Genomic DNA, 20,839 nt, shown 5'->3' on the forward strand with positions numbered 1-20,839 from the left:
TTAACCCCCTAAAAACTCACTGGCACTCCAGACAAGGCTGGAGAAACTTTTGAATAATTATCCTTTGTGGACCTAAAAACTACACTAATTTGTATTGGCTAAACAGGCATAGAGGTCAAATGAACAGAAGAGAAAACTCAGATTTAGATTCAAACAAATATAGTCAAATGGATGTTTTAGGGTCTTGGAGAAGTACTAAATACATAATTGGTACAAACAAGGTCCACTGATGGATGAACAAATTAGAAGGTGAACATTCAAAGAAAAAGGGAATATTTGCACCATCTCAAAGTAGTTCCACAAAGTATTTATTAAAAACAAAGGGGAAATACTAAGTCTACATTGGAGAACCTGGCAGATATCACCTTAACCAAATAATAAAGATTAATATGACCAGTAATAAAATATATCAACACCGTGTATCCTCTGATTATTGGACACTGAGAAGGGAAAATAATCTCTCTGGTATTTTCCTCCAAATATATATCCTCAATCTTACCATGAGAAAACATCAGAGAAACTCAAACTGAGGGGTATTCTATGAAACAACTTATCAGTACTCTTCAAAAGTGTCAGTGTCATAAAAGACAAGGAAAGGCTGACTCACAAATTGAAGGAGACTCAGGGGACATGGGATCTAAATGTTATGTAGAATCTAGGACTGGATCCTGTGATATAAAATAACGTTAGTGAAATAATTGATGTTATCTGAATTAAGTATGCAGGTTAGTTAATCATATTGTACCAATGTTACTGTCTTAGTTTTTATAGTTGTGCATTTCTGAGTAAAATTTTTTTAAAGTCTGTTGGATAATATAATCTCTGGAATTATTCCAAACACCAAAGAGTTTTGAATTTTATTATTAAAAATCTATGGCATGTTTTATAATTTCTGTAAGATTATGTGAGTCTTTTGTGTTAAGTAAATTTAGGATGATATTGTGATGATAAATTGAGTTTGGTTGTTACCATACAAAAAGTAGAACAAGGAGAATTCTAAGGCTAGACAGCTATTTTAATTCCTAAAAAAGTTATTGACATATCATTAAAATCATGTAGAATATTTACAATAAAAACAAACATGAAGAGTAATAACAGCATGGGTAGATTAAGAGCAAGTTCTAACACATTAACCTAACTTTATTTTACTAAACTCTTACATCTTAGAAATATGTAATAATTATGTTCTTCATTTTCCACAAGGCATTGGACAAATTCCATTATAAGATCTTTGTGGTACAAGTACATGCATTTTCATATATTGAACACTTACAGCCAAAACTTCTGTGAAGGGTCAGAACCTTCTGTCTGTCATTATAGTCACTTCCTTCTTTATGCTTTCAACTCTTTTGTCCACCTTCCTCCTTCTGTTCACTAGGCAAAACCACAGCCATGGTGAATTAGTCAGTGATTGCTGCATTAAAACTGCATAACAAACAACCCCATGATGTCAATGTCTTATAACCTGAAACATTTATTTTTCTTGCTCATGGATCTGCTGATCAGCTGGGCAGCTCTTCTTTAGATTGTGCCTCAGGTTCAGGACTGCTCGATAGGTTTACTCGTTCTGGAACATACCTAGAATATGTTCTTATTGTGGCTGGAAGAGGCACAAGAGGGCAAGTGGAAATACAAAATACTTCCTAAGATCTCATTTGCATATTTCACCTACACCCACACTCCACTGTTCAAATTAATGTATGTTTAATATCAATGGAAGTGGGAGATATATTTTCCCTACCTTAACATGGGAAGCATAAAAGTACGGCCATGATTATATAATTATAATAAAGAGTAAAATTATAATTATATAATTACAATAAAGAGTAAAATTATAATTATATAATTATAATAAAGAGTTATCAGGAAAAATGATCTAGTCTGCTACATCAGACACTAACTCTCTGCCCTTTCTACATTTGCACACATATAGCTGATTATCGCTGAAGGACAAAGAAGAAGAAAAAAACAAAACAAAACAAAAAAAACTCTGACTTTACTCCCATTACTAGGGCCAAATGGTTTGTGCTCCTGTCACAAGCCAGCCCCTCCACTTGATCCCCAGATCCCACCTCTCCTAATTTATACAACAACCTTACCTCTCAATTATCTTTCATCTCACCTATATCTACGGTGTTTCCATTGACTGGAGATTCTCACAGTACTTACCAGCATGTTATAATATTAATATATTTTAAATGAACACCTTGATCTTTTGGCCTCTGCAGCTACCAATCCATTTTTGTCTTCTTATTTGAAGTAAAATTCCTGGAAAGAGTTGTTTATACTCATTGTCTCTACTTCTTTGTTTAAATTGAGATATAATTGACATATAAAATTATATTAGTTGCAGGTGTACAACAATGATTTGATATTTGTATACACTGCAAAATAATTACCACAATAAGTCTAGTTAACATCTGTCACCACACAATAGTTACAAATAAATTTTTTCTTGTGATGAGAACTTTTAAGATCTACTTTCTTTCAAATATACTGTAAAGTACTATTAACTATAGTCACCATGATGTACATTACATCCCTAGGACTTATTTATTATATAACTAGAAGTTTGTACCTTTTGACCCCCTTCACCCATTTTGCCCCCCCCGCCCCCCTCTGGCAGCCACCAATCTGTTCTCTGTATCTATGAGCTTGTTTTTGTTTTTGTTTTAGACTTCACATATAAGTGAGATAATATTGTATTATCTTTCTCTGTCTAACTTATTTCACCTAGTGTAATGCCCTTGAGATCCATCCATGTTGTTGCAAATGGCAAGATTTCATTCCTTTTTATGGCTAAATACTATTCCATTGTATATACCACATTTTCTTTATCCATTCATCAGTGGGCACTTAGGACACTGTGTTGGGTTCCCTTTTGTCCACATTTTCACCAACACTTGTTATCTCATCATTTTGATGATAGCCATTCTAACAGGCATGTGGCTATATCTCATTGCGGTTTTGATTTGCATTAGTGATGTTCAACATCTTTCCATGTACTTATTAGCCATCTGTATGTCTTCTTTGGAAAAATATCCATTCAGATCTTCTGCCCATTTGTGATCAGATTGTTTTGGGGTTTGTGGGGTTTTTTTGTTTTTGCCATTGAGTGTATGGATTCTTTATATATTTCGGATATTAATTCCTTATCAGATATATGATTTGCAAATATTTTCTCCCATTCAGTAGGTTGCCATTTCATTTTATTGATGGTTTCCTTTGCTGTACAGAATGGCTTGACTTCTTTTTCTCCAATTCTCAAACTCACTTCAGTGAAGATTTAGTCTTGACAGTTTGACTGAAATTGCCTTTGTCTAAGAAATCACGACTTTTATGTTTCATTATCTGTAGGTCAGTGCTATGTCCTTATCTTACTTTATCTCTCAGTAGCCTTTGGTGTAGTTGTCTTTTTTTCTCCTCAAAATGTTATATTCACTTGGCTTTAGTTTTCCTCCGATGTCATTGTTCAGTTCCTCTAAATCTTCTTTTCTGTCTCTTACCTGCTATCAGAATTCTAGATGTTGGCTTGATTTAGGACTTATCCCAGTCTCTTCCCCAGTTATAATATCTTCCTGGACATTTTTTTTTCAGCCTTGTGTATACCATCTATACATGGCCTCTCAATTTATATCTCCAACTCTAAACTTCCTCCTGAGTTTCAGCTGCATGTTTTCATCTTCACATGGATATCTTACAGGTATCTCTTACTAAGTATTATGCTTGATATACCTGTCTCCTCACCCATGCTAGTTTATTCCCCGGATAATTCTTCATCTTAGTCAATGGCACCATTATTTATCCAGTTTATCTTTCCAAAAACCTAGGAGTCATACTTGATTTCTTTTATTTTCTCATTGCAAATTTCCAACCTTTGAGTAAATACTGATAGCAAAGCCATAAAAATATATCTCATTCTGATCACTTTTTAGCACCTTCACCCTAGACTATACCACCCGAACTACTGCAACTGCTTCCTGTATTTCAGTCGTATACACCATACTCTAATCTCCACACAGAAGACAGAGCGATTTCTTGTAAAACAAAAATTGGGTTGTATCACTATGTTGTTTAAAACCTTCCCATGTTTTCCAGTTTAACATTAGGAGGTGAGGTCAGAAAGGTCCCCCGTGATCTGGTCCCTGCTTTTCTTTCTGACCTTACCTTCTCTACTCTTTCCCACCCTTCACTGAGCTACTGACTGTATCAACATTCTGAGCCCATTCCTATTTAAGCTTTTACATTGCTCACACTTCTGGTTGCAACACTTTTACCCAGCTTCTTGTTTAACTTTCTCCAAATCCTTGAAGCCTCCACTAAACATCACTTCTTTAGAGGAGTTTGCTCTGAAAGCACACTCCACTAATTCTCCCTAAATAATTAACTTGAAATCTATTATGCAGTTATCTATTTATTCTCTTCTTTTTCTCCACTAGAAGTTAAGTTCCATGATGCGAGAGATATTTTCTGTCTCATTTCCTACAGTATCCCCAGCAACTAGAACAGTTCCTTGCTGAATCCATTTAAGTACTAATATTTATTAAGAACTACCATATGCTAAGATCGCGTTCTAAGTTCTGTAGATACACAGGGAGCCAAACAGACAAAAATCTCTGCCTTCCTGGGATTTACATGCTCATAGAAAGAGGCAGACAATGATCAAATAGGATGGGGGGGAGAAAATAGGCAGGGGAAGGGGTTAAAGGCAGTCATAGTGTTGGAGGTGCAGTTTTGAATAGGGTGGCTAGAAAAGTCCTTACCAAAGGGAAAAAGTGAATGCATGAATTAACCTGCACTGATGGCTATAATAAATTGCTGACAGAGTCTTGTTGGAGTCCATGTCATCTATGTCTTACGTAAAACCATAGACTATTAAGCAACTTTATGTATTACAAAAAACAGAAGGAGAAAGTCAGTATGCTAGAATACCAAATGTAGAATTAATCTCAATATTCTACAATGTTTGACTGTGGTCTTCAAGACATAGTATTTTGGAGATCAGAACGTCTCACGTGTGGGTTCAAAGCACCAGTAGCATAAATTGAATATGTGGTGTGTGGCTTGGGAGCACATTGTTGGGTTTGGCTTACTTCTTTCTTTTTTTTCAATTAATTAATTTATTTATTTTTGGCTGTGTTGGGTCTTCGTTGCTGCGTGTGGGCTTCCTCTGGTTGTGGCGAGCGGGGGCTACTCTTCGTTGCGGTGCGCGGGCTTCTCATTGTGGTGGCTTCTCTTGTTACTGAGCACAGGCTCTAGGTGCACGGGCTTCAGTAGTTGTGGCACGCGGGCTAAGTAGTTGTGGCTTGTGGGCTTAGTTTCTCCACGGCATGTGGGATCTTCCCGGACCAGGGCTCGAACCCGTGTCCCCTGCATTGTCAGGCAGATTCTTAACCACTGCACCACCAGAGAAGTCCCTTCATTCTTGATAACATACTTTGTAGTAAGATTATCTACAAATATAAAGTAAATTTCAGTCATGATAGTAAAATTGCTTTTCTCAGGTATGAGAATATAGGTAATTGCTATGAACTAATTAGATCATACCTAGATAATTTGAGTCTATTAAACATGCTATCTATTAAGGTATTAGAAAATAGATTGCTTCTTTGCATGGATATTGCTTGATGAAGGATCCTTTGTCATATCTTAGGAAATGGCTAGTAAATACCTGATAAATAGCTAGACAATTCTACTTGTAGCCAAAACCTTCAACTAGACCTCTTGATTGAATTTACACTGGTGCTGCAGAAACCAGACATAATTATACCTGTTAGGAAAGAGTGAAATTGGAAATTTGGAAAATCTTGCATTAAGGATAAAGCAACAGACAACATGTTATAATCTAGGTATAAGTGGTGATGTCCTAATGGGCAGGCAGTCCACGGAGTTAGAAATTCAAGGACAGTATTTAGAGATCCAGGAAATCATTCATCATTGGTGAAATGTAACACGTAGCTGAGCTTACCCATTTTGGACTGCCTAGTAAAGGACCCAGCAGAGACAAGATAGTCAGGATGTTAAGTCCTTGAAAATCTGAATAACTAGCAAGATACTGGCAAACATATAGAACTGGGTCTAGTGCTTTAGGGGATAAATTATAATGAGCTTGGAAAAATAGCTTCTCCAAGTGTGGAAGACAAGAGTTTAATTTTCTGTATCCCTGCTGAGGGCAGAACTTCAACCAGAGACTGGTTAGTTCTAAGCAGTGGAACTAGGGGCTCAAACAAGGAAAAACCTTCTAATTTTGTTTCATGAAGGAGCTGAGTACCATAAGAAATAGGAACTCCTCATCAGATGATGGGTCCAAATGGTTGCTGAGGGGCTGTCTTGCATAGACTTCTTACAATATGTTGCTACACTCATTGGGAGGTTATAAGTGAGGACCATTAAGTTAGAACTCAAAGATTCTATCATTCTATGTTGGTAACATTAATAAAAACTGATCTATATAGGATCAGGATAATTGTATTGGAACAGCTATGCTAATTTTGATGTTAAGTTTAAAATATTTTCTTTAAAAAATGGAACCCTTTTTTCTTTAGGTGCTAGATAAGGCATAAAAAAGAAAAATTTAGAATAGAAGTGTTCAGAAGTAAAATGAAAAGTCAACTATATACTTTTCTACTAGTTCTGGAATACAACAGGATGTTAGTTAGAGAGTGAAATTTTGTTTTGTAAATGGAATATACTCTTTCACATTTTATTGGTCTAATGATGTTTTTATTATGTTCGGATCAAGTATCAAGTGCCTGTCTTGGGGAAAACATAAAACATGCTTAACATTGGGCATTTATCCACATGTGTGAGATAGAGAAGAAATCAGGGTAAGACTATTGAAGATCACTGGCACAGAATCCACGGGTATGGAAAAACGTACAATGCATTAGCTTCTATGCAAGAGCCTCAAGAGATGGAAGCTGTAAATACAGTGTGGAGAGAGAGTAACAGCGGTGACAGCTTTAGCACATTTGGGTCACTTATGAGAAACAATGCAGTTTTGTAGACTTCACATTTTTGTTTTAATTCTTAGACTCTGACAAGTGAGAACATGTTTTAAGCCATACCTTATGACCTGTTTGGTGCATTCTAAAAAACAAAATTCCTGCTTTATGCTACATAAATATGATATTTCTCATTATGTTTATTTTGTATGAAAAAATATACTATCAGACTCCAATTCCAGAGTAGGTATTACATTGTCAGTGAAGTTAATTAAAATCTTCTATCACTTCAAACCTTTATTTAATTTAAAGCAAAAAATTCCAGAAATTACCAAGTGTGTTGGAGAAGAAGAGCTTAAAATGAAAATCAGTATGCATCTGTCAAATGTAATCAGAGCTCTGATATGTCAAAAATCCAATTACACCTGAACTGAAATTGTTATTTTTTCTTCTTCTTTTAGCTGACACCCCTATTTATATTTAAGCCTAAAAGGAAAATCAGATGGATATAAGTTGTCATGTTCTCCATGTGTAGGAAATGAGTACACAGTCGAAACTCTACTGTCACCAGCTCTGTGGACAAGTCAAAATTTAATCTTACGAAAGGATTAGATTTCTGTTTTTTCAGTTAACTCATAAAAGAAATATGGTGAATGCATTTTAGGAAAATATTCATTCTAGGATTTCCCCAATTTGACTAGGCACAACCATTCATTACCTTTTGCCACTTGTATTCTTCCTGAATTCTTGTAGCTCTAATTGATTTCTTTTCCTGTAGCAAGTGGGCATGTTCTGAAATCCCTATCCCCTCGATAACAGCAGAAGATGCCAACTTTGAGTGTTATTTATCTTATTATCAAATATAAATGGTGCCGTAATCTTTATCAAAACTTCTTATCAGGAAGAAACTAATAGGAGGAGAATGCAGACGCTGAGACATTTGTCTTGCAGACAAGCACTCAGTTCATAAGTATGTTAGCAAATTCAGCATTTAGCATTAGTTCGTTATTTATGAGACCTGAGTTTTAAGAATGCTAAGCTTATATATAGCAAAGTATATGCCTATGTTTAGGTAGTTAGAGAATGTTGAATAATTGATGGATTATTTTCAAGCCATTAGAAAATCCTTATATGTAATATATATTTGCTAAGTTATCCGTTCTTTTCCACCTCTAAAGTCTCATCCCCATAGTGCGAGTGTGAGATCTTACCACCACCATCTATCTTTCTTTCATCAGGAAGTATATAAGTATGTATTTATCCTTCTTTGTATCTGTTACCATATGAGCACCTGTTCTTCCAGGTCATCCCTCATTCTCAACGTTCATATCCCCAGTGGCAGTGTACATCAACTTTTTTTTTTTTTTACCACAACTTTCACTCCTTTCTAAATCCTAAAACTTTACCACACCATCTTCTAGAATTTGTGATCTATCATAAGGAAAATACCCTCTATCCTAAACCTGCTTAGCCTTCCCATGAAAACCACAGTAAAGGCTCTTGGCCACTCCCTCACCCCATGACTAATTTTGATGATTCCCCATGTGACCCTGCATGGCAAGCTATGCCTCCCATTCCTAGGGATATGTGAGTATAAAACTTCTTTCTTCATGACAGTCATTTCTGTGTCTGTATGTCTCACCATACCTGATTAAAACAAATCGTGAGTACATTTTAAAACATAAGGTACATATTGATACATTTCATTCAGAATAAACATTGATACCTATGGAAAGCAGTAAGTTGTGTATGTATATTGAATTACCATTTTAAACAACTAAGAAAATTGTATGAAGTGATAGACTCAAAAACACTGTAAATCAGTTAAAATCCTAAAATATGTTCAAGTAACCCATGGCAACATCACTACAGATAACCTAAGACATTAGAAAAATAAGGCAGTATTATGAACAACTATAAACACATAAATTCAACAATTTAGGAGAAAGTGATCCATTTCTCATAAATTCTGAAGTACCAAAATCCACCAAAGTTGAAATAGATCATATGAGTAGTTGTCTATTAAAGAAATTAAATTAATAATTGGGAAACTTCCAAGGCGAAATCTTTAGGCCCAAATGGCCTCACTGGCAAATTCTACCAAACATGTAAAAAAGAATTAACACCAATCTTTCTCAAATTATTCCAAGATGGAGAAGGTGAAAAAACACCTTCCAACTTATTCTATGAGGACAGCATTACCCTGATACAAAAACTAGAAACACATCACAGTTAAAGAAAGCTACAGACTAATACTGTTCCTGAAATTAGACACAAAAATCTTCAACAAATATTAATAAAATGAACCCATCAAAATATGTAACAAAAAAATATACCCATGAGCAGATGGCATTTATTCCAAATGTAAAGGCTGGTTGAGCATTTGAAATTTCATTAATGTAATCTACTCTCTTAAAAAGAATAAAGGAAAAAAATCACAGGTCATTCAGTATAGAAAATATAATGTCACCTTCAGTTATGAAACATTGAATACTTTCTCTCTAAAATAGGGAGCAACACAAGGATGTCACTCTCAGCATTTATCATACTGTTGGAAGTCCCAGCCAGTGCAATAAGGCAAGTAAAGAAAATGAAAGGCAAATAGAATGAAAGAAAGAAATGAACTGTCCTTATCTTCATATCACATGATTATCTACCAGAAAATCACAAGGAATCTTAAAAAAAAAAAAAGCTTTTAGAAGTATTAAGTGAATTCAGCAAGGTCATGGTAAATAAGAACGACACACAAAGAATCAATCGTATTTATATATATTACCAACGAAAATGTGGAAACTGAAAGTTAAAATCTAATATTGTTTGTAATCTCTCCAAATAGATAAATTACTTAGAAGTAAATCTAACAGAGCATGTTCAGGACTTGTATGCTGAAAGTGACAAAATCAAATGACATTTAAATAAATAGAGAGATCCACTCTATTCATGAATTGGAAGACTCAATACAGTAAAGATGTCAGTTCTATCCCACTTGACTTATAGGTTTAATGCAATTCCAGCCAGGATGCTCAGACTTTATGCAAAAATTGACACAATGCTAAGCAAATAGTTCTTGATTTTAACCAATAAAAAATTCCATAAGAGGAAAAATTAATAAATTGGACATCAAACTAAAATATTTTTCTCCATAAAAGCCCATGAGAAGACGATAAAGTGGAAAGCTATAAACTGGGAGAAAATGTTTGCAAACCACATATGTGACAAAGGGTTAGTATCTAGAATATATAAAACATACTGAAAACTCACTAATAAAATTACAATTTTTGGAAAGTGGGCAAAGAATATGAATAGGCATTTCACCTATACTGAAAATATACTGATCGTTAATAAGCACATGAAGAGATGTTCAACATCATTAATCTTTAGAGAAATGCAAAATAAAAACAGAAGGAGTTTTCACTACAAACCTATCAGAATGGCTAAAATAAAAAATAGTGACATCAAGTATTAGGAAAGATGTAGAGAAACTGGATCACTCATACATTGCTGGTGGGAATGTAAAAGGGTATAGCCATTCTGGAAAACTGGTTGTTTCTTATCAAAGTAAACATGCAATTACCCTACCATCCAACAATTACACTCATGGGAATTTATCCCAGAAAAGTAAAAATTTATGTCATACAAAAATATGTGCATGAATGTTCATAGCAGATGTATTTGTAATAGCCAAAATCTGAAAACAACCTAGATGCCCTTCAAAGTGTGAATGGTTAAACAAACGGTGTTATATCTATACCACTGTGTAGTATTCAGCAATAGAAAGGAGCAAAGCATTGATAAGTACAACAACTTGATTGAATATCCAGGGTATTATTCTGAGTGAAAAAGCCAATCCCCCAGATTTATATACTATATGATTCCATTCATAGAGTATTCTTGATGTGACAAAATTACAGAAATGGAGAATAGTAGTATTCAGGGTTAGAGTAGTGGGGGAGGCAGGGATGTCTGTAAAAGGTCAACCAGAGGGATACTTGTGGTGATGAAACTTCTGTATCTTCACTATTTCAATGTAAATATTTTGGATTTTGGATTGCATTATAGCTTCACAAGATGTTACCATGGGAGATAACTGGGTAAAGCATACTTTCATTTCTTACAACTGCATGTTTATAATTATCTCAAATGTTTTTATAATGGATAAGGATTATATCATATTATAATAAGAGAGAATAATCAGAAGGATAATGATATACACTGTGTTTGATATCTATAATATCTACTTTTTAAAAGATAAAATATACATAATTTATATGATTGTTAATAATTAGAGCTAAATAAGCATTTAGAAAAGAGACGTATGTTTTTTTTCCTTATGAGAGATAATTGCTATGTCTCATGTTGATTTTATTTTATTTTTTTATTTTATTTTTTTCTTATATTTATTCAAGAAACACTTATTGAGACTGTTATACACCAATTACCAAGGATATACAGGAGAATAAAATGAAGCAGTAATTTGTAAAATTTAAAGGAATATACACATTATGTAGTTTTACTCAAAAGTCTTAATTAATACATCACTGACTAATGTATAGTTTAGTCCTGATATTTAACTTTAGCGTTGTAAAATAAACTTAATATATGATACATTGAACAGATTGAATGTGACCGAATTTGCAAAGGAAAATCAGGTATATAATTCTTAACAGTCTCCACCCAACCCTTGCACACATGACCCCAAGACTCATGTTGATTTTAGTTAACATATATCATGCAGTTTGGCAATGAATAATAAAAATATTGTTTGCAGAAAAAAATGTTTTTTCAATTTAAACGTTGCTACTTGTGAGTTGGAAAATGTCTTCAAGAATTCAGTGTTTAGTGGCATTTAATGTGTGCTGCTGCCTGACGTAAAGCATACCCAGGTCTCCAGATAATTGTCATGAATGTTTATTAAATTATGTTGGCAGCTGAGCATAATTTCATGTTTTTTGTAAAATTTCCCTTCCTATTATGTCAGATGACCAATTTTCCACACACATGAGCTCAGGTTCCAATCAGACAGATTTGTAATTATGATTTTTAGCGTAAAGCAAGCAGATTTCTAAGCTAGTCAGTGAAGCTGCTGATTTTATTGTAAAACACAAAGCTATAGCTTTTGTTATGCAAAGATGCCTGGATGCCTGCCCTTCAGAAAAATCTCTATAACCTGAAATTTAGACCTACTTCTACCACTAGAATATTTCTATGAAGAGAATGAAAATCGAACTAATTAAAATATTTTATATGGTCTGGGCTTGTAAAATGGAACCCAAGGCTTACAGTACCATTTCTCTTTTCTGCCATTTTATACAATTTTCTTAGCTTCAGAAATACAGATAAATATTCTAACAGAGAGAGGACTAATGTCTTCTTAGGATTTAGAGAATTTGGGGCTTTTACAATAGGTAAAGTGGTTGATGGATGTAGAGATGGATAGATAGAAAGGGAGATAGAGAAATAAGTAAACTGTGAGTGAATGATGAACTTTTGATGACACATTCTTTTCCTTTAGTAAAATTTCCTGCAATGAATTGAAACCTGATGACTACTACTGACATTCAGCATTTCCTCCCCTTCTCTCATCTGATATTCTTTCTTCCTATTTCATTAAGAATATAAAGTCAAATCAGAATCTAATTGTCTGGTTCTTCCATTACCTCGACCAGCCTGATTTTATTTTCATCCATGTGCCTTGCCTCTCCTGCCATTACATTGGAAAAGCTCTTTGTGTTCTTATGGCCAGCCCTCTACCTGTTCACTGAATCCCACGCCTACTCAACTATGTGGAGCTCTCCAGCTCTTTCCTCTGTCTTCTGTGTAATAATTCTTGTGGGATTATGCCTATCAACATAGCAAGCATGCAATAATACCTCTTAATGTTAAAAGACATGCCTCTCTTTACCCCTTATCCCTGCCAGGTACTATCCCATTTCTCTGATCCCTCTTTATGGCAAAACAGCTTGAAAGGTTGTCTATACTTATGGCCCTCATTTCTTATACATTATCTTTTTTTTTCTTTTTTTTTTTTAATTGAGGTACAGTTGATTTACAATGTTGTGTTAGTTTCAGGTGTACAGCAAAGTGATTCAGATATATAGATATAGATATGGATAGATAGATTCTTTTTCAGATTATTTTCCCTTATAAGTTATTGCAAAAGCTAATCTTACTTTATTCCCCATCAGTCTACAGATGATTCTGCTTTTTTTTTTTTTTTTGTGGTACGCGGACCTCTCACTGTTGTGGCCTCTCCCGTTGCGGAGCACAGGCTCTGGATGTGCAGGCTCAGCTGCCATGGCTCACGGGCCCAGCCGCTCCGCCGCATGTGGGACCTTCCCAGACCGGGGCACGAACCCGTGTCCCCTGCATCAGCAGGCGAACTCTCAACCACTGCGCCACCAGGGAAGCCCGATTCTGCTCTTTTGAAGTTCATCAGTAACATAACACTGCCAGATCTAATCATCTATGTGCATCCTCATCTTGCTCATGAGCTCTACTTGATACAGTTGATCTCTCACCATTTTGGAAACAATTGGCCTCCAGGATTCAATTCTCCCTTGATTCTCCTTCTGTCTCTCTAGTAAGACCTCCTCAGTCTTTTTTGCATTTTCTCCCCTGTTCCTATCCCCTGAATTCCCAGAGGCCCAAGGCGCTGTCCTCTCTTCTCATTTCTATCCATACTTGTTCCTGATGAGCTCTCATTCAGTCACAAGTGAATTCAAACAACTTTTAAATTGATAGCCCCAGCCTCAATTTCCCCTTAAATTCAGACACATATAGCCACCTGCTATCTTAGTATTCCCCCCATGGATGTCTACAAGGCTTCTCAGACTTCCTTAGGTGCTTTGCTCAAATGACACCTATCAGAGAGGCCTTCCTGGACCACCCTATATTAACATCCACATCACTCTCTAACTCTTTATTGTTTTACTTAACAACACCATACATATAATACATTTTATTTATTGTTTGACTTCTCACCCCCAACACATTCTGGAATGCATGATCCAGAAAAGCAAGAGATTTATTTTCTTCACTATTTTATCCCTTATTACAATGCATGGCACAGAGTATTTTCTGAATGAATAAGTGAAAGAATAAAACAGTGTACAATCGATGTATACTGTACAAAATGGGATTATCTGGATGGATCTGAAATAGTACCTTTGCCATAGCAAAATCTTGATATGTATATTATATTCATATATATATATATATATATATATGCTTCCTTTTTCATATGAGGAAAATCTCACTTAGAAATTTAAATAACTTTCCCAGTTTCCCAGAACTAATGAATATCAGAGCATAGATTTAAATTTGTAAATCTCAAATGCTTGACATTATATCATAGAGTATTCCTGCAGGTGAAGAGAGAGATTTTACATACACACACACATAACTTAGCAGTGCAGAGAACAAGGAAGATATGGTAATAGATCAATAAGGGATATTATTTTAATTGAAATTAAAATTAGTTACTTTCCAAGAAAATATTCAATTTCCTGACATTAATTTTTAAAACCTTAGTTATCTTTTCTATTTATAAGGAAAAATGTTATCACAGAATATTAAGACTGGAAGGCACATTAAGATATTCTAAATATTAATGTAAAGCTCAAAACCCTTCTCTTGGTCATCACTGTCAGTGGTTATTAGCATGTGCTTGAAGGCCTTCAATAACAGAAAACTCTGTCCTTTACTGTGTCTTTGGTCAGGAGGCTCTGATAGTGGACTTTTCACTCATTTTTGACCCAGCAGTGGAATGTTTACATTGGAATCAGTATTTCCTTTAAGTTTTATTTGTTTATTTTTTGCTAATGTATTCTTAGATTTTTAAAAAAGCAAACATAAAACTTTAACTTACAGGTGCTTAGTTCATGATGTAAAACTTACCTTAGCAATCATATTTGTGTTGAATAATCCCAAAAATCTACTTTAAAAGCATTATATGTCTCAAACTGAACATTTTTTTCTAAGAAGCATGGATTTGTATCTATTCCCCAATGACCTATACGAGTAAATGTGACCTTCTACTTAGTGCTCACTTTTTGTACACTAGTCCTTTTAATGGTGTCTTCTTTGGACAAGTTCTTTATTAAATCTCAGACATTAGCTAGCTCTATAAAAGATGGAGGAGTAAAGCAGCAGCAGTCTCTAATCCTTCATTAAGAAAATTCCATCCCTGAAATGCCCTTCTTGTTCTTCAATAGATGCTTCCATTCAATACATGCACCTCAGTCAGCAAGATACAGGTTGGGTGGGAATACTGCTTCATCCCTAGCTTTTCCATGATCATAGCAGCCAAATGGCAGTCAGAGTCAAATTTCTCTATCTGTCCTGTTTTGAGAGCCTGGAATTAGAAAGTCTTTAAGCAAGTTCAGTGGCATCCCATGCCTCAGCCTCTGAGATAACTTAGAAGGAAAGATAATTTCATGTATCAGTTTGCTAGGGCTGCAATAATAAAATACCAGTCTGGGTGGATTAAACAAAATAAATTTATTTTTTCACAGTTCTGGGGGCTGGAAGTTCAAAATCAAGGGACCAGGATATTTGATTTCTTCTGAGGTGTCTCTGTTGGGCTTGTAGCTGGCTGCCTTCTCACTGTGCCCTCACATGGTCTTTCCTTTGTATGTGGGCATCCTTGGTGTCTGTCTGTGTGTCACAATTTCCTTTTTTTATAAGGACACCAGTCAGACTGGATTGGAACCCACCTTAACAGTCTTATTTTAACTTAACCACCTCTTTAAAGGCCCCCAACTTCAAATACAGTCACTTTTGAGACACTGGCAATTAGAACTTCAACATATGAGTTGGGGAGGGGGGCATAATTCAGCCTATAATATCTCTGAAGAACCAATGAAAGGACTCTTCTCCAAACTACCACATTAACAATTCTGTTTTATTTTTTAGTGATACTTTAAAGATTATTAAATCAGTTATTGAAAATATAAAGTATTCAAGTAGAAAGTGCACACATTTCATGTGTGAAAGCGGTTGATGAAAAGTCACATTCTTGATGACTTGATGTTTTAAAAATAAAAGCTTGCTTTCTTATTTAAAATAAACCACTATAGCAGCAACATGGATGGACCTAAAGATTCTCGTACTAAGTGAAGTAAGTCAGACAGAGAAGGACAAATATTATATGATATCACTTACATGTGGAATCTAAAAAAATAGTACAAATGAACTTATTTACAAAACAGAAAGACACTCACAGACATAGAAAACAAACTTATGGTTACCAAGGGGAAGATGGGGGAGGGATAAATTGGGAGTAGGGGATTAACAGATGCACACTACCATATATTAAACAGATAAACAACAAGGTCCTACTGTATAGCACAGGGAACTATAATCAATATGTTGTAATAAACTAATGGGGTAGAATCAAAGCAAAGAATATAGATATATACACATATATACGTATAACTGAATCACTTTGGTATACACCTGAAACACAATATTGTAAATCAACTGTACTTCAATTAAAACAAACAAATAGACATTTGACAAAAGTATAAATAAATTAATTAATCAAAGAAACCACTATAACAAAAATAATAGCATCACTTAGGGAGCTAGAATGTTTAAGTATCTCTTTGATTTCCTGACATGGGCTATTTCTAATTCCATGGTAAATATTAGAAGTTATGCTGTGGGGAGCAGTAGTGTAATACCACTAAAATGATTAAAAATTAATCTCTCCAAATGAAATATTTTCATTACTAAAATGAGTATTATGCTCACTTTATGCTCTTGAGAAGATTTTCTTCTAAGAAGGCAAGTAACCTCATACCATTAAAGTATTGTACATTTTCTATATTTCAAATTGGAGATCAGTGCATAAATATTTCTATTATGTTTGATCAAAAGAGCAGTCAAAATAGCAGTATTAGAATACACTGAATAAAATTTGAATATTAAGTGCAGCTAGGCCATAGCAGATTTCAAAAGCAAAATAACAATAATAATAATACATTGAATGCCACTCTTTTTAATATTTCTCAGATGCTAAACATGACGTATTATCAGGGTCTCAAAATTATATAAATAATGTATACTTCTCTCATAAAATATATAAGTACCTAAAATCAATTATGTAAAATAAAATGTGCATATTTCCCTCTAGATGCTTATTAGCATTTTGAATCCCCGAATGGTAACTGTAATAGAAAAAAGTAAATACATCTGTAGTTACTTTGTGTAGTTACTATATGGAAATGGAGTAAAACAGAAAAGGATAAGCTTAGAAAATGTTTTGAGTTTAGAATATGTTTTACTAGATTGTTTAACCGAATAGATGTAGTAATCATCACACTAGCTACATTTCCCAGTCAGAAGATAGAAACAACTGATGTGGTTTCTCCCATCTTCCTGCTAAACACATATGAAGATGCTGAAATGAGCCTCCAGCAACACTGAACACTAACACTGGCTGAAAACCTATTCCAAGAACCTAGAAGCACCTAATATAATGCTCAAGTGAGAAAAATAAAGGCCATATCCTTGCTCTTGAATAGATCGTGAATGGACAAAAATGTCAGTGATCCCTAAAGCGTAAATGTGGGGCAATCCCATTAAAAGAATTGTTTGCCAGGCCATCCCCTTCTTGGAGCTAACTCTTCATTCCAAATTTAGAAAAATTCTTTTTAAAAAATGAGCTGGGGGAGGAGACAGTTCTAGTAGAAAATAAAGCATCTATAATTAAAACAGTGTGGTACTTACACATGAAGAGAAATCCAGGGACTCCAGAAAAAGACCAAAATATATAAGGAAATGCCATGTAGGTGGCATTTCAAATCATTGAACTTTTAAATAAGTGGTTTTGGGATAATTAGTCTCATATAGAAAATCTACAACGTTGGGTACATTCTTCATTCCTTACATATGGATAAATTACAAGTGGATTGAGTATTTAACTATAAGGATGAAAATATATAGATATTAGAAGAAAACATAGGTTAGATTCTTTATAAGATAGAAGTGTGGACGGCTTTTCTGTCTCTACTCAAAGTGTTGCAAAGGACAATGGGAAAACCACAGAAAATATAAATTATTTGTGAGACATGAAATGAATTTGATAAATTCTCAAAGTTCTTTTCATTGCTAAGTTTCAGTGATTTCTTGGAAGTTTATTAACATTGCAGTGACTTAATATTTAAGCATGTAATAATAGTTAAAGAAATGTATGGTGAATTCAATAGGGAACTATAGTTCTATTTGTAGACTGGTAAAAAGTTACAGCCACAAATAGCCTACTAGATTTTTAATTAAATGGGCTTATTGGTTATAGTATTATCTTTCATTTCAAATATTATAAGAAAGCATGATGTTAGCAATGAAGTACCCTTTTGTATCTTTGTCTTGACTCCTTACACCATCTAAATGTCTGGGTTTATTTTTAGTTATAATATAATCTATTTTTAGTGGTAATATACTTTTGTAAGGGTAAATTATCATTTCTAAACTTTTCCTTGGAAATGCAATATATGGTTTATTTGACTCAGCTCTGCTTTTTTTTATCATATTCCAGCTCTTTATCCTATTTTATTCTGGCTCTTGCTGTTTTTACTTATTTGAATGCAGCGATTCGTTGAAAATACAGAACTCATAAAGGCAAAATTGAAGATAGAAATTTTTCAGATATCTTAGTAAACAACATGATCTTTCATTGGGACTTTGGGGAAGTTGTTTAACCAAATTGTCTCAATATCTCCATCTCTAAAATGAGAAACATAATAACACTTGTTTATGGTGATTTTCTGCGAATGAAATGAGATAATTGTGTGGAAAATACTTAGCACAGAGCCTGGCATAGAGTCAGTAGTGAATATATATTAACTCGTAATCATATTAATTACTAGTTATTGTTAAGTATGACAGTACACCTTAGAAAATTTTCATTTCCTGAAGGAATAAACTTTAAAATTTGAAAATTTATAAGAATTTTGAGTTGGGATATTTTGCAGAGGGGCCATTTTCTATTTTCTTTCTTGATGTTCTTAATAGTTTAGTACAGTATTCTCATCTGAGACAAAATGACTTTGAATATCATCAATCTTATAACAAAGAATTAAAAAAAAACAATATAGGCAATAATCCCATTTTCCTGTAAAGAGTGTTACTCTTCAAAATAAAGGAAGACACCGATCACTTGGAAATCTTCACTGTTACAAATGGCTAGAAGCTCACTACTCGTCCAGTAGATAGAGGGTTTTTTTCTAAGTATGGTCTCATGATCACCTGCTTCTGGATCTCATGAGCTGCTGCTTAAATACGCAGCTTTGAGGTCCCAGCCCAGACTGAACAAATCAGAATCTCTGTAGTTGGGCCTTATAGCAAGCTCCATGTCTAACAAGTTTTTCGCACGTGGTACTTATTCAAAGCAAAGGTTGAAAAATTCTAATCCACTAGAACACAAGAAATTGCTGTCTGTTTTTCTGTCTTCTGATTTTTACAACCTGAAGTGGATGCCCCTTTCTTTCACAAATAAGCTTTGGCTTCCTTCTTGAATCAGTTAAAGAAATGAACAGTTTACTGGTAGCAATTCTGGGGCTCCAAGCAGAAACATGGAGCTGTTACGGTCTAGAACAAAAATATGCAAAGAAATAAAGGGTCAGAAATTGCTGTACTTTGCCTTATGCAAAATGTGGTAAGACTTGAAAAGATCCATGGGTTTTATGGGGTTTTTTAATCACTCTGGGAAACTCAAGCCATCACTATCAACATTTCTTCAATTCTTCCAGCCTCTTCAGGAGAACCTCCTTGGCTCAGGATAAAATGTGTTTTTTAAAGAATTTTGGTGACATTTGAGGAAAATTAGTGAAGCCAGTGAAGTGCACTTATAATTTAGCATAATGTATTTTTTGTTCAGGAGTGATTTTGAAAAATTTAGGTCATCAGTAAGGAGAGGTTACTTTCTGTGGTTAAAATTATATTCTAAAAACGTTTACCACATTAAAACTTATTTTTGTGTGTGTGTTTTTCTTTTTTACAGGAATTGCATTGCCTCCTAAAGGGACTATAGATATCCAGGTGTTATTTATGCCCCAGGTTATGAAATTACAAAAAACAATGGTCATTGTTCAAATGAAGAAGGCAAGTGGAGAAAGGTGGCCTGTTGACAATTTTAAAGAATTGCACACAGAGGTGAAAAGGTAACATGTACATAGCACATTGAAGGAACATGATTTCATTTTGACTGGCATTGATATGATCAGTTTCTTTTATATGTTATGCAATGTGAAGTTCATGAAGTGTTCAAATTTACATGGTCAGAGGGGGAAAATATATTTGATATATGGGGATTGTATATATCGTTGCTGATTTGAAGTTCAGAGTGAGGAACAAGTCAATCTAAGTATCGTATCAGTGAATCATAGTCAGATACAGGCAAAGGGACTCCTTTTTGAGTCTGTATCTAGAGAACAACCTGGAACAGCTTGTCTGGGCAAAGCATAGGACTTCTGATGCTCGCGTTCACCAAATGATGGCACTGTGCCAGGTATATGACGTCCTGATGAGATACTGCCATGACTAGGGTGTGCTGTCGTTGCCAGAATGCAGTTACTTGTCCCCTCTTTGCTTCGCTGAAATTTAAGCAGATTCCAGTGATGATGCAAAATTTAAATGTTTTCTCTGCTTTTATAATTTTAATTAAATACTTGTCTAGAAACCTTATTAATTAAAAAGAAATTCTTACTTTGTCCTATATGTGCATATTTCTTCTTCACATTCAAATAATTCTTTCCTGTGGACTCAAGAGTCCATTCTCCCATGCTTTTTACCACTCCTGCAATCAAGACTGCCGACGTGATCTGGGTAAAATGAAAATGAGGAGGCCCTTGTTCAAAAAGTATTAAGAATTTCAAGACATTAAACAAACATGA

At 34.5% G+C, this 20,839-nt stretch overlaps 1 protein-coding gene across 1 annotated transcript in view; it reads left to right on the top strand.

Annotated features, from left to right (window-relative positions):
• Nucleotides 1–20,839, top strand: part of CFAP47 (cilia and flagella associated protein 47) — a 503,782-nt gene that overhangs the window by 443,295 nt on the left and 39,648 nt on the right. Inside the window, 1 exon segment of the mRNA XM_065900147.1 lies at nt 19,948–20,107. Coding sequence (XP_065756219.1) covers nt 19,948–20,107 — 160 coding nt within the window.

Source organism: Phocoena phocoena, chromosome X (genome assembly GCF_963924675.1).
Source record: "Phocoena phocoena chromosome X, mPhoPho1.1, whole genome shotgun sequence".
NCBI lineage: Eukaryota > Metazoa > Chordata > Mammalia > Artiodactyla > Phocoenidae > Phocoena > Phocoena phocoena.